This window comes from Danio rerio, chromosome 9 (assembly GCF_052040795.2).
Source record: "Danio rerio strain M-AB ecotype USA chromosome 9, GRCz13ab, whole genome shotgun sequence".
Classification (NCBI taxonomy): Eukaryota; Metazoa; Chordata; class Actinopteri; order Cypriniformes; family Danionidae; genus Danio; species Danio rerio.
The window spans coordinates 18,590,245-18,605,274 of record NC_141029.1 but is presented as its reverse complement, the minus strand read 5'-3'; the positions used below and the strand labels follow the sequence as shown (position 1 = coordinate 18,605,274).

The 15,030-nt window shown below is 50.0% G+C and overlaps 1 protein-coding gene across 3 annotated transcripts; it reads left to right on the top strand.

Moving 5' to 3' along the window:
- The first annotated feature begins 4,742 nt into the window (after window positions 1–4,742).
- On the top strand, window positions 4,743–8,494 carry LOC147842308 (uncharacterized). Of its 3 annotated transcripts, XM_087267644.1 has the most exons (6): window positions 4,743–6,623; window positions 6,710–7,180; window positions 7,448–7,617; window positions 7,708–7,962; window positions 8,043–8,288; window positions 8,368–8,494. In XM_087267644.1, the coding sequence occupies exons 1-6, from the start codon at window positions 5,963–5,965 to the stop codon at window positions 8,464–8,466; spliced, it is 1,902 nt and encodes a 633-aa protein (XP_087123770.1). In that variant the 5' UTR covers window positions 4,743–5,962; the 3' UTR covers window positions 8,467–8,494. The 3 variants fall into 3 exon arrangements, with proteins under 3 accessions (XP_087123770.1, XP_087123769.1, XP_087123768.1); XM_087267643.1 differs by having other exon boundaries at window positions 5,798–7,180; XM_087267642.1 differs by having other exon boundaries at window positions 5,830–6,623; window positions 7,708–8,288.
- The last annotated feature ends 6,536 nt before the right edge of the window (window positions 8,495–15,030 follow it).

Below are 15,030 nucleotides of genomic sequence, written 5' to 3'. Positions count from 1 at the left end.
CACCGATATAGATCACCTGACAGAGTTAATGAACACTAATGAGTGAATTCAGACACTGATGAACATCTGCTGTTGATAATCACATTACTGAAGAAAGTAAAAAAAATTCATTTTGAAAACGAAATGCATTGATTTTATTTTTTTGCTGTTTGAAACAACTAACACTCATTTGGGGGATGGTGGGTCTCTAGCGGGGGGGGTCTTTGGAACGACCGCTGGCAAACGCTATGGATGAGCTCACCGGGGGCGTTGGTTGGACCAGGGGGAGAGCCCACCAAGCCATGCCCGGATAGAGACCACTCTCTCCGGCATGACCCGCGCCTGGAGGGGGGGTAGCGCGTCCCTGGGTTTCGCTGACCTGCCGTCGAGTTTTCGATAACAGACTCAAATGAAGGACTTAGTGCAATTTTCGATTTCGCGGTTGAACGAACCAGGGGTCTAACGAGGGCCCCGTTGCCCCAAAACAAGCGTTCAAACCCTGGCAAACCAGGTGGGCGCTGCTGCCCTGGTCCTACCAAGGACCCAGGCCTCAATGGCCAGCAAAGCTAACCCAAGACAAGCGTTCAAACCCGGGCAAACCAAGTGGGCGCTGCTGCCCTGGTCCTACCAAGGACCCAGGCCTCAATGGCCAGCAAAGCTAACCCAAAACAAGCGTTAAACCCGGGCAAACCAAGTGCGCACTGCTGCCCTGGTCTTTCCAAGGACCCAGGCCTCAATGGCCAGCAAAGCTAACCCAAAACAAGCGTTCAAACCCGGGCAAACCAAGTGGGTGTGCTGCCCTGGTCCTACCAAGGACCCAGGCCTCAATGGCCAGCAAAGCTAACCCAAAACAAGCGTTCAAATCCGGGCAAACCAAGTGGGCGCTGCTGCCCTGGTCCTTCCAAGGACCCAGGCCTCAATGGCCAGCAAAGCTAACCCAAAACAAGCGTTCAAACCCGGGCAAACCAAGCGCGCACTGCTGCCCTGGTCCTTCCAAGGACCCAGGCCTCAATGGCCAGCAAAGCTAACCCAAGACAAGCGTTCAAACCCGGGCAAACCAAGTGGGCGCTGCTGCCCTGGTCCTACCAAGGACCCAGGCCTCAATGGCCAGCAAAGCTAACCCAAAACAAGCGTTCAAACCCGGGCAAACCAAGTGCGCACTGCTGCCCTGGTCCTTCCAAGGACCCAGGCCTCAATGGCCAGCAAAGCTAACCCAAGACAAGCGTTCAAACCCGGGCAAACCAAGTGCGCACTGCTGCCCTGGTCCTTCCAAGGACCCAGGCCTCAATGGCCAGCAAAGCTAACCCAAAACAAGCGTTCAAACCCGGGCAAACCAAGTGGGTGTGCTGCCCTGGTCCTACCAAGGACCCAGGCCTCAATGGCCAGCAAAGCTAACCCAAAACAAGCGTTCAAACCCGGGCAAACCAAGTGCGCACTGCTGCCCTGGTCCTTCCAAGGACCCAGGCCTCAATGGCCAGCAAAGCTAACCCAAAACAAGCGTTCAAACCCGGGCAAACCAAGCGCGCACTGCTGCCCTGGTCCTTCCAAGGACCCAGGCCTCAATGGCCAGCAAAGCTAACCCAAAACAAGCGTTCAAACCCGGGCAAACCAAGCGCGCACTGCTGCCCTGGTCCTTCCAAGGACCCAGGCCTCAATGGCCAGCAAAGCTAACCCAAAACAAGCGTTCAAATCCAGGCAAACCAAGTGGGTGTGCTGCCCTGGTCTTACCAAGGACCCAGGCCTCAATGGCCAGCAAAGCTAACCCAAAACAAGCGTTCAAACCCGGGCAAACCAAGTGCGCACTGCTGCCCTGGTCCTTCCAAGGACCCAGGCCTCAATGGCCAGCAAAGCTAACCCAAAACAAGCGTTCAAACCCGGGCAAACCAAGTGGGTGTGCTGCCCTGGTCCTACCAAGGACCCAGGCCTCAATGGCCAGCAAAGCTAACCCAAAACAAGCGTTCAAATCCGGGCAAACCAAGTGGGTGTGCTGCCCTGGTCCTTCCAAGGACCCAGGCCTCAATGGCCAGCAAAGCTAACCCAAAACAAGCGTTCAAATTCGGGCAGACCAGATGCGCACTGCTGCCCTGGTCCTTCCAAGGACCCAGGCCTCATTGGCCAGTAAAGCTAACCCAAAACAAGCGTTCAAACCCGGGCAAGGCCAGTGGGCTGAACACCATGGGAGTCAGGGGGTCCACGGGAGTCAAGGGTCCATGTCTGAGCTGCTAACCCGTCTCCCAGCGTCCTTCACCCCGCAGCAAACAGAAGACCCATCGCTGACGGAGGCTAGAACGACGTGCGGCTGGTGCCCCATACACGAGCCCAGGGCCGGTGGTGACCCATTCACAAACCCAAAGACCGATTGGGCCACCAGCGGTACGTCTTGGCCAGTTGGGTCACCAGCAGCACGTCTGTCTGATCCATGCGGTTTGGAGGAGTTAGTGTCCCCGGGCTTAATAGTGGGGTGCCCGGGTACGGCTGGTGATTAGGTGCAAATCTAGGGGGTCCTTTGGAACCAGCGCTTGCCGCCGGAGAGTGTGTGTACCTCGGGCAGCGCGCGCAGGGCACAGGCCCCCCCCCACCGCTGGAACTCAGAGGCCCCAGGCCAGGGAGAGGGGCTGGGCTCGCTCCCCAAGAAGGGTGTGTGTACCTCAGGCAGAGCGCGCAGGGCACAGGCCCCCCCCACCGCTGGATCTCAGAGGCCCCAGGCCAGGGAGAGGGGCTGGGCTCGCCCCCCAAGAAGGGTGTGTGTACCTCGGGCAGAGCGCGCAGGGCACAGGCCCCCCCACCGCTTGATCTCAGAGGCCCCAGGCCAGGGAGAGGGGCTGGGCTCGCTCCCCAAGAAGGGTGTGTGTACCTCGGGCAGAGCGCGCAGGGCACAGGCCCCCCCACCGCTGGATCTCAGAGGCCCCAGGCCAGGGAGAGGGGCTGGGCTCGCCCCCCAAGAAGGGTGTGTGTACCTCGGGCAGAGCGCGCAGGGCACAGGCCCCCCCCCACCGCTGGATCTCAGAGGCCCCAGGCCAGGGAGAGGGGCTGGGCTCGCCCCCCAAGAAGGGTGTGTGTACCTCGGGCAGAGCGCGCAGGGCACAGGCCCCCCCACCGCTGGATCTCAGAGGCCCCAGGCCAGGGAGAGGGGCTGGGCTCGCCCCCCAAGAAGGGTGTGTGTACCTCGGGCAGAGCGCGCAGGGCACAGGCCCCCCCACCGCTGGATCTCAGAGGCCCCAGGCCAGGGAGAGGGGCTGGGCTCGCTCCCCAAGAAGGGTGTGTGTACCTCGGGCAGAGCGCGCAGGGCACAGGCCCCCCCACCGCTGGATCTCAGAGGCCCCAGGCCAGGGAGAGGGGCTGGGCTCGCTCCCCAAGAAGGGTGTGTGTACCTCGGGCAGAGCGCGCAGGGCACAGGCCCCCCCCACCGCTGGATCTCAGAGGCCCCAGGCCAGGGAGAGGGGCTGGGCTCGCCCCCCAAGAAGGGTGTGTGTACCTCGGGCAGAGCGCGCAGGGCACAGGCCCCCCCACCGCTGGATCTCAGAGGCCCCAGGCCAGGGAGAGGGGCTGGGCTCGCCCCCCAAGAAGGGTGTGTGTACCTCGGGCAGAGCGCGCAGGGCACAGGCCCCCCCACCGCTGGATCTCAGAGGCCCCAGGCCAGGGAGAGGGGCTGGGCTCGCCCCCCAAGAAGGGTGTGTGTACCTCGGGCAGAGCGCGCAGGGCACAGGCCCCCCCACCGCTGGATCTCAGAGGCCCCAGGCCAGGGAGAGGGGCTGGGCTCGCCCCCCAAGAAGGGTGTGTGTACCTCGGGCAGAGCGCGCAGGGCACAGGCCCCCCCACCGCTGGATCTCAGAGGCCCCAGGCCAGGGAGAGGGGCTGGGCTCGCCCCCCAAGAAGGGTGTGTGTACCTCGGGCAGAGCGCGCAGGGCACAGGCCCCCCCACCGCTGGATCTCAGAGGCCCCAGGCCAGGGAGAGGGGCTGGGCTCGCCCCCCAAGAAGGGTGTGTGTACCTCGGGCAGAGCGCGCAGGGCACAGGCCCCCCCACCGCTGGATCTCAGAGGCCCCAGGCCAGGGAGAGGGGCTGGGCTCGCCCCCCAAGAAGGGTGTGTGTACCTCGGGCAGAGCGCGCAGGGCACAGGCCCCCCCACCGCTGGATCTCAGAGGCCCCAGGCCAGGGAGAGGGGCTGGGCTCGCCCCCCAAGAAGGGTGTGTGTACCTCGGGCAGAGCGCGCAGGGCACAGGCCCCCCCACCGCTGGATCTCAGAGGCCCCAGGCCAGGGAGAGGGGCTGGGCTCGCCCCCCAAGAAGGGTGTGTGTACCTCGGGCAGAGCGCGCAGGGCACAGGCCCCCCCACCGCTGGATCTCAGAGGCCCCAGGCCAGGGAGAGGGGCTGGGCTCGCCCCCCAAGAAGGGTGTGTGTACCTCGGGCAGAGCGCGCAGGGCACAGGCCCCCCCACCGCTGGATCTCAGAGGCCCCATCAATGGTTCACCAGCGGCTCCATCAATGGTTCACCAGCGGCACATCTTTACGCATCTAGCGCCAAAGGTCCAACAGGAATACGTTATGCCTGGCGCTCACCGGGGCGTTGGTTAGACCCAGGCCCGAGCCCACCAAACCATGCCCGACGGGAGACCACCCTTCCCGGCCTGCTTGTCGGGACGTCCCGCGCCTGGAGGTTTTTGCCGGACACCCACAATCTCTGACCTGCCATCAGGTTTTCGGGGAAGGCGAAGAAATATGGACTTAGTCTCTGACAGTCCAGTCGCCAGACCCCACGGTGACTGATCGATAGGAGCTAGTGTGGCGCCCCAGGGGCTAGGCCCCCACCCAGGCCCCCCAAAGCACCAATGGGGTCGGCCTCTATGGGTGTGGCAGATCCTCCCCGTCCTGGGCGCTCTATCAGGGAGGCGTGGGGGTGTCCCTCCGCACACAGCGCCCCCCCTTCCCGCCCCGATCTGTGGGTAAAGGACCCAGATGGCCCGTCTGGCTAAATGACCCAGAGCTTGTCTGCTGCTCAGCCTGCCCGCCAGCCCGCCCCCCTGGACTCCGTTTCCCCCGCGCCGATACTCGGCCCGTGCCCCCGCCCCACGCCCCTCGCCCTGCGAGGGCTGGGGGATGTTCGGTGGGTTCGGTCGAGTCACCCGGCGTGGTGAATCGAGGCCCCAGGGGCAGCGTAGGGAACGAGCTGGTGTGGGCTTCGATTCTACCCCCGCCCGAGTGTGTGCGTCTGCATCCCGTCCGTCCGCCCGCAACGCCGCTCACCCCCTGGGTTTATCCTTGCTGGCTCCCGGCTGACCCCCACCCCGCCTACCCTGCTCCCGGGGGAGTGAGGGTGGTTGGTTGGGAGGGGAAGCTAGTGGACTCCGGCGAGGTGAAACGTGCCAGGGTCAGTGGTGCCGGGGTTACGGGCTGTCTGGACCCCCCTTTCGATGGTTGGTGCGTATCCCATGTTGGTTGTAGCAGGTCACAAAAGCTCCCGCGGCTGGCGCGTGTGGAGCTGTCCCCCCCCCCCAATGGGGCTCAAACAATCCCCGTTTTGGGGTGGAAAAAGTGAACGTGAATGGCTGTGGAAAAGCTCCCGCTGGCCAGAACAGCAAAATGAAGGGGGGATAGGGAGTGAGGTGGGACACCCCTTCCCCAACTCGAGTCGTGACAAGAGAGAGAGGTGTCGAACCGCTGACCGGGGCAACGATGAAGGGGCGGTGGGGTGCATTGTTTAACGGGACACCCCCTCTGGTTCCTTTGAAAAGGGGGGAAGGGAGTGAGGTGGACACCCCTCTCCCCCCTACTTGAGAAGTCGTAACAAAAGAAGGCTTGAACCGAATGGATCTCCGTAGGGCATCGGCTTACACCTCCTGGTGCGGGGGGGTGTCCTTCCCCTTTAAGAAATACGGGTCCACCAACGTCATGACGCGGAAGTGGACGCCGCCTCCGGCCGCTTATTAACCGCCGCACGTGGCGTGCGGGCCCCTTTCCCCCTCTGCATTGGCTCTAGCACGGTCATGGCTGAATGTGCCCTATGCTTCAACGTCTACAGCCGGCTTGCGCCTCACCTGACGGCCGTTCACAAGGTGGCCAACTCGGACGAGAAGCGGCTGCTTCTCGCGCTGGCCGCCGGCCGCGTGGACACGCGGAAGACACCGTGCCCGGTCCCGGGATGTCGCCGGACGCCAGCCCGCCTAGACAGGCACTTGAGGCAGCACGCGGAGCTCTCGACCTCGGGAAGGAAAGAGGCTATGGGGAGGGCGAAACGCCGGAAAGTAGCTCGGGAGTTGCAGTGGCTGCGGTCCACCCAGCCTGCAATCCCTGTCGTGTCCCAGCTAGCATCGTCCTCCGAGGGGGAGCGGGACTCGGAGGACCCAGAGGCCGGCCGCCCGTGCGCCGACCGCGGCTGCAGGCGCGCCACCGAGCGCATACAGGCTCAGCTCACGGACCTGGGGAAACAGGTTACCAAGATGCGGTCCACCCTGCTCCAAATCACACGCCTCTACCGGGAGCTAAGGAAGGGAGAAGGGGGGAGAAGGAGGAGGAAGAGGGCCAGGAGAACCAGGTCGCCTCCTGCACCACCGCCTCCCGGGCGAGGGGCGGCCGGAGGTCCGACGCCCCCCGAGCCTCCGGAGGCTTTGGAACCCTACCCGTTCCCGGACCACGTCCCCGCGCTGAGTTGAGTATATTTCAGGCACGTCACTGTCGCTCTGCTGGGTGTGTGGCTTCGGGGAAGTTGACTCTTGGTTGTGCTCGTTCCACAGACCTTCTCTTGGGGGAGTTCGAAGGGTACCAACTGGGCAGCGAGCCCACCCCCCGCCTGCGGAACAACGTCACTTCGAAGCTGGGGAGAATCAAAGCCTTCCTTGGTTACATGGCCAGGGGCACCGCGGAGCCAGGGGACTTCCTTTTCCTCAACCAACCAGCCCGAATCCGAGCGTGGGCCGCCCGGCTAGGTCAGACGCGCATGGCCGAGCCCACCAGGCAGCACTACCTGAAGAACGTGGCTCAGTTCCTGGACTACCTCTCGGAGACGCCGCCGGCCGCCTGTCAGCTCTCCAGCACGGCTCTGGTTCTGATTCGAAGGGAGGTCAGAGCCCTCATCCGCTGCATACGCCGGCGTGACGTCGTGCACGAGGTAAGGACCAAGCAGGCGAAGGAAAGCCGACTGATCCCCAAGGCCAGCCTGGTGCGCTGTCACCGGACCGCTGGGAGGAAAATTCCCGCCCTGCTAGGTAAGCAAGCCCTTCCGCCGTTCCAGCGATTCCCCCTGTTCGTTCTTCCGGGGCACCAACAGCCCTTGGTTCATCCAGCCACGTCTGTCTGCCCCTCTATCCCCCCTTCCTGAAGAAGAAACGCACAATTCCTCTCCGGGCCACCAGCAGCTGTTGTTTGAGCTGCTGGCGCCCCGGAGAACAAGTCACCAGCAGCCAAGAGCTGTTGGTGACCCAGAAAGGAAATAGAACCGTCGGTGGTCTAATCTGTCTAATGTCCTTCACCAGATAGCCTCGAATCCAACCCAAGCACTAGGCAACAGTGGCGCTTCTATGGCTTTCTGACTGGCTACCTAACCTCCATCTCTGGGCACCGCTGTGGAGTCTTCCAGAATCTCACAATCCAGGAGGTTGAAGAGGCCTCCAGAAGCCCCGACGAGTCTGCTTATGTCATTAACGTGAGTATGGCGCAAGTAAGGTGGGGGTCACCAGTAGCATGCTCTCTCACTCACTCACTCACTCACTCACTGCTTGTTCTCTGATGGCAGATTACCACTCACAAAACAAACAGAGCCTTTGGGGCGGCTCAGCTGTCCCTAAACAGGGAGGAATACAGCTGGTTCCGCAGGTTTTTGGCGCTGCGGGCTGGTCTCCCCGGAGGGAGCCAGGCTACCTATTTCTTTTTCACTTCCAGAGCCAGTCCTTGTCGGACCCTGAACAAGTACTTTCAGTCTGCTTGGCTCAGTATGGGCCTTCCAGGCAAACCCACCTTTACTGACGTACGCACTGCGATCGCGACTCATGTGAGTAGGCATTGTGACGCCCCTGTAACTACCAGCGGCGGCTTCTATCCTAATCAAGCTTCTGTCTCTCTCCGACGCAGGCAAAGAATGCACACTCTTCAGAGGATCGCCGCAAGGTGGCGCAATTCATGTGCCATGACACTTCAACCTCAGATAAGTTCTACGCACTTCACCTCGGACCTCTCCAAGCACGGGAGCGCCGCAGACTCTTTGAAAGGGCCCTGGTGGAGGAGGAGGAGGAGGAGGAGGAGGATGGGGAGGCAGCGGGCACTGAAAGCCCCCCGCGGAAAGGGCGCAAGAGGACAGAGACTTCCGTCTCTCCCCTGGTAAAAATCACATTCTCTTTGGTGTGGACAGCAGAACGTGTGGCATTGGCTAACTGCCCTTTATGTGTCTCTTTTCCAGGAGGGAACCAGCAGGAGGACGCTGCCATGGCGCCCTGCCAGGGGGAAAAGCCAGGGCGCTCGCCCGCTCGAACAAACAGAAGACTCTGAATCGTCCTGAATAAATATTGTACAACTTAACGGTCAAATGGTGTTCAGTGTCTTCATTATTCCTTTTATTTATTATCTGTGTGGTAAAAGTAAATTCAGTGGGGACAAAAATGAGCCCTGTCTTCTTAGTTCAACGCTGTATGCCTGCTGCGTCCAGGTCCTGCCTTGGCTACGTTCCGATTGGGACAGATTAGCCCTAACTTGTGTGTTAAAAGTGTCACGTGGGATGCCCTCGTCCAGGTTCTGCCTTGGCTACGTTCCAATTGGGACAAACTATCCCTGCCTTGTGTGTTAAAAGTGACTCGCGGGACGCCCCCGTCCAGGTTCAGCCTTGGTTGATAGCTCATAGGGAGAATGAATCCCTTTTGCAGCACAAGGGGGTGATGGGCTGGACAAATCTGTCCAGGTCTGCAAATGCTTTGAACGCCCAGAAGGCCTTGAGTCCAATTCTGTATATTAGCAAGCTTCTCCCGGGACAGCTCGGTCCTTAGAGATGCATGAATAGGTCAGGACAGGGCAGCTGTGGAGTGGAGGTTAACTTTATGGAGGAAAGAGAAACAAGAAACGCAAACAGTGACTTGAGTTACAACATTAAATAAAATCAAGTAAAATGAAACACCTTCAGTCTCTGGAGAGGATCATTAAGCAACTCCACAAACAACAGCAGACACACTTATTACCGACTGATTTGACTTCCATACTATTCTCATTGAGATCCAACAGAAATTTAGGTGTTTTTTGAGTCACCGTTATGGAGTGAGGGGCTGATTTAGTTGGGCTCTTCACCCTTGAGCTTTTTAATTCAGACTCTCCAACTGCTGTAATACAGAGTTAGCAAATTTTTTATTACAGCAATAAAGTTGGAATGTCAATAGATAGATTAATTTAGTTGTCTGAAATTGCTTAGGATAAATGTTTTGGCCTCATGCAATAGATTTTATGCTTAGTTGCAGATATTAATTTAATTAATGAGAAGTGGAAACAGATAAGATATACATAATTGCTTAACAGTTAAGAAATATCATACATAAACAGTTCAGTTATGACACAGACATAATCAGACCTCATGAATCAGACCTTGTACCTCAACAATGGTAACAGTTCAAATGTTTCATGCTGCAATGCATGCTGGTTGTGGCACAGTACAAATATCCCAGCATGCATCGCGGCATGAATAAATGTAGTATAATGGTCTTACAGTTTTCTTTATTTGTGTTTGATTCTGCTTTTGTTTATGTTTAGACTTTCAGTTGCCTGTTTGTTAAACCGTTAATTTTGTTAGTTGTCACCATTATTGAAGTCTCTTTGAGTGCGATTTACATCATAGAGCAAAGTGTTTTTGTCCAAGATATTCTTAAAAACTTCCAAAGATCATTGCCACAGACATATAATGTTTAAACAATAGATTTAAAATTGAATAAGAGCAGTAAATTATATTATACTAAACTAGAACAGACTCTGCCATTTAATAGCAACATAAACATCACCAGATCTTATTTAGGTTTTTGGCTGGCTTGCCACATCAAAAGAGCTTTTTAAGCAAAGTTTTTAACAATTGCAGCAGCCAAAATATATAACTGATAAAAAACCGTCAGGACTAAGAGCCCAACTAAAGCAAACTCTGTTCTCCATGATGGTGATTTAAAACTTTAACTTTTTTCTCAAGAAGAACTTTAGTAGATGTTATACAAAAATAAATGTTTCAGTAATAAGTGTAGCTGGTGTTGTTGTTTGTAGAGTTGTTTAATCATCCACTGATAATTTAAATGATTTAATCATTTGTTGACCTTCAGGTTATTTCATTATAAAGCTGTGACTAAAGTTGTAGTTTTGTATGTTCTGTTCTTGTTTTTTCCCTTCAGTATTTTTTCATTTGTTCATCGTTAATCCTCAATTATCATTTAATTAGTCATTTAATTAATTAGTTTACTTCAGCTTTGCTACATATTTTTTGAACACTCAGTAGTGTGGACACTTCAATTAAAACTGAAGTATATGCTCTGAGGTTTAAAGGGTTAAAGGTGTAAGAGGTAAAAACACAGTGTAAAAATGTATTTTAACTAATATACTGTTAATTTAAACTATGGAAGTAGACTGTACAAAACAGTAGATTGCTGGCAACCACAGCTGCCAGTAGTTTATCGTTAAATCAAGGAAAAAACTGTATTTTACTGTAAAACTTGAAGCTAATTTCTTCTGTGTGTCACCGTTGTGGAGGAGAGTAGAGCCAGTGTATGAGTTAAAGATGAACAATGAACTGCTGATGTTATTCTGCATGTTTCTTTATTTAAAGACAGTGGCTGTTTAGTTGCTGATGCAGTCAGAATCTCTCTGGTAATTCCAAATTTAAATATATGTGTGCTGCTGTAAAATGTAAGACATTAGAGTTAAGCCAAACTTTTCTAATTAACTAAAATAAGTTATCATTATAAGTATATTCTAAACATATATAGCACAATACTTCATAAACTCATTCAGCAGTTGGCCAATTTGAGGATGTTGCTTTCAGTGAACAAAATGAGTTCACTTGAGTATTGTGTAAATCAATGTAGTCCATGTATTTTTACAGCAACATACTGTAAAATAACAGTACATTGCTGGCAACTGCAGCTGCCAGTATTTAACTGTTTTTTAACGGGACAATTTTTAACAGTGTAGAAACTTCCAGGCAGGTGTGTTGAAGGAAGTTGGAGCTAAACTATGCAAGACACTGTCCCTCTAGGAACGTGTTTGAGCAACCCTGGACTAAAACGAATATTTTGGTGATTTCTATGGTTTTTTTTTTAAATGTAAAAACAGCGCTTTTCAGGTTACTACTGCATTTATATTGACTACAAGAACAAATAAGTAATAAGTATATGTAAGATTTTGAACAGTAAGATTTTATAATCAATATTTGGAACTATTTGGATCTGCAGTACTAAAGTCACTTTTGACAGTAATACATTGCAATTTTAAGCCTATCCTGCTCCTTAAAAAGTAACACACTTAGTTACTTTTTAAAAAATTGAAGACATGATTCATGATTGCAATATCTAAAGCAGTTGTTTTGAATAAGAACAACATACAGAATGTGTGAGCAATCGCTCCCAATGAGGACTTAAGTTGAAAGGCTCTGATAAATTTTTTTAACTCCAAAACATTTGAGTGTTCAAGTTACAGTAAACAGCAAGTGCCAAGATTTTAGACAAAATTGCCACCCGTTGACAAATCATTAAAGTACATTTAGAAATTTACAATTACAATTAAATTTAGTATTATATTAAGAACCGTGGCATCCCTAATATATATATATATATATATATATATATATATATATATATATATATATATATATATATATATATATATATATGGGTTAGTTGGCATTTCTGAGGCATTTCTGAGTGGAGTTTGCATGTTCTCCCCGTGTTCGTGTGGGTTTCTTCTGGGTGCTCCGGTTTCCCCCACAAGTCCAAAGATATATAGTACAGGAGAATTTGGTATGCTAAACTGACTGTAATGTATGAGTGTGTGTGTATAGTTAAGTGCAATTTAAAAGCTTAACTATAGGCTAAACTAGGCAAATTAGATTAATTATAGAAAAGTAAACAAAGTTAATTAACCATAATTTGGTTGCTCTGTGTGAATATTTTTGCCTTTAAATGCATCTCGTCGATATCTTTACCTTATAATTAGCTCTGTGACATTGACATTGGTTGACTCCTGATACTCAATGTTAAAAACATAAAAGGAACCAAAGAAAACAAAGAGATAGCTGCAGACAAATTTATCTTATCATCAATGCATTGTCTCACTTTTTCCTCAATACTGACCATACACATACCAAAACTGAATATATATATATATATATATATATATATATATATATATATATATATATATATATATATATATATATATATATATATATATATACATATATAGCAACATAAAGCATCAGAGTACATGGGGTAATAATGGTTGGGCAGTAATTTACCATTTATTATCACAGTAACTGTAATGGGTACATAAAGTAAATTACTGTAATTTATTCTTTGCACTACAAAATTTCATACAAATCCTGCTCCTTTTACAGTAAAATACTGTTTACTTTTATTACAGCAAAATACTGGCTATTTTACAGTTATTTACTGCATAATCTACAGTATGGGTTAACAGTGTATAGCAACATTTAATATACTATCTTATGGAAATTTCCACACATGAAGAAGGTAAATGGTTCAAGTGCCGGCTGGGCCAGTTGGCATATCTGTCTGGAGTTTGCACGTTCTCCCCGTGTTTGTGTGGGTTTCCTCAAGGACCTCTGGTTTCCCCCACAGTCCAAAGACATGAGGTATAGGTGACTTGGATTAACTAAATTGGCCATAGTGTATGAGTGCATGTGTGAGAGTATGTATGGGTGTTTCCCAGTACTGGGTAGCCGCTGGAACGGGCATCCACTGCATAAAAACATATGCTGAAATAGTTGGTGGTTCATTCTGCTGTGGCAACCCCTGATATATAAGAGACAAAGCTGAAGGAAAATGAATGAATGAATGAATGAATGAAATATAGCATTTTTCTGAACTTCTATAATCTATAAACAGAATTAGAAATTAAAAAGAAATTGATTAACATTAATTTAAACATTAACAATTTAATTAAATATAAAACATGCTAATTTACCCCAACACCAGAGGTTAAATTATAGAAATACAATATATATACATTGTGTGTACATGTATACACAGACACACACACACACACACACTTGGCCTTGAACGTTGTAAAAATGTCCCTGATTTCCATTTGACCTCAAAGTAAGGCCTATTTTTGAGAAATCCATGTGGGACTTCACTGAACAGGTAATGTCACAAAAATGAAGTATCATTATGTTAAAGTCTTCAAAGACTTTTAGAAGTGTTTCTTCATAAGGCAGACAGAAATTCATCACCACCCTAAATCATCATCTGGGTTATACTGTAGGTAAACAATCAATCACAGCACTTACACAAAATACCTCACATAGATGTTTACAGATTCATTTATATAGAGTATTTTCATTGCTCAAGGTCACTTAACACACATCCAGTAGAAACACTTAAGGCCATTGAAACCACAAAACGAATGAAAATATACTTTTCACCTGAGTCTTAAATATACACAATGTATATAACTTAGCATAACTTATTCCATAACTTAGCAGCATTTACACCAAGGCCCAATCCCATTTTTAGATCAGTAGATTGGTGTTGATGGCTTAGTTAAAGGTAGTTCACTCCAAAATCAAAATTTCCGCACTATTTACTTGGCTTCAAGTGGTTCCAAACCAACTATGCTTTTCTTTCTTTCTTTCTTTCTTTCTTTCTTTCTTTCTTTCTTTCTTTCTTTCTTTCTTTCTTTCTTTCTTTAATTTTTAAATTATGTTGAACATTTAAGATATTTTGAAGAAAGCTGAAAAACCTCTTACATAGTAGGAAAAACAAATAGGCTACTATAAAAGTCAATGGTTACAGGTTTCCAGCTTTTGTCAACATATCTTTTGTGCTAAACGGAATAAAAAAAAGGTTTGGAACAAGTAAAGGAGGAGTAAATGATGATAGAATTTTCAGTTTTAGCTGAACTATGCTATTAACTGCTACGCCATGAGTGCAGGGTGCTAAAATTAATAGATCATGTAAAGGTAGGTTTTATTTTTGAAGCTCATCTTTGCTCTTGCAGGCGTTCATGTCGTTGCAAGCTGTTGGACACTAGATGGTGCTATAACACCAACCACCAGCTGAAGGACAATCCGTTTACTGTGATAAATGAAAATGTTTTCTGCGAAATATTCTGCAAGTATAGACCATGATCAACGTGATGCTAACAAATGATTGAACTGGTTCAGAAACAACAACCCACACAGTAATAAAATAAATAAAACAAATAAAAGTCCAAAAGATAAAATATTATCAGACACACTGTGAATTTTTTTCTTGCTCTGTTAAACATAAAAATATCAAAAAAAGAAAAAGAAAAAAATAATTAAAGCGGGGCTAATACTTCTGACCTCAACTGTATTATTATTATTATTATTATTATTATTAATATTATTATTATTATTATTATTATTATGTTGTATTTATGTATATATATATTTAAGTTGCCTAGTTGACAACATGGTTTAATGAATGTCATCTTTTCAGTGAAGTGGATTTTGTACTTTTGTTTCTTGAATTGATATAGGCTTTAGTAACTTTAAAGTAACAAGCTGCTCACAAGTATAAAACAATAAATAAAACCTCAGAAGTGCTTTAGTGATCTCTGCAAATAATTATAATGATAAAAAGTAACACACGCACGCACGCACGCACACACACACACACGCACGCACGCACGCACGCACGCAAACACGCACGCGCACGCACACACACACACACACACACACACACACACACACACACACACACACACACACACACACACACACACACACACACACACACACACACACACACACACACAGACAACTATATACAAAAGTATACAAAATTATTCATAGACCTGGCACTGAGAATACAGTTTTTAATACGTTTTTAAATATAATTATTAA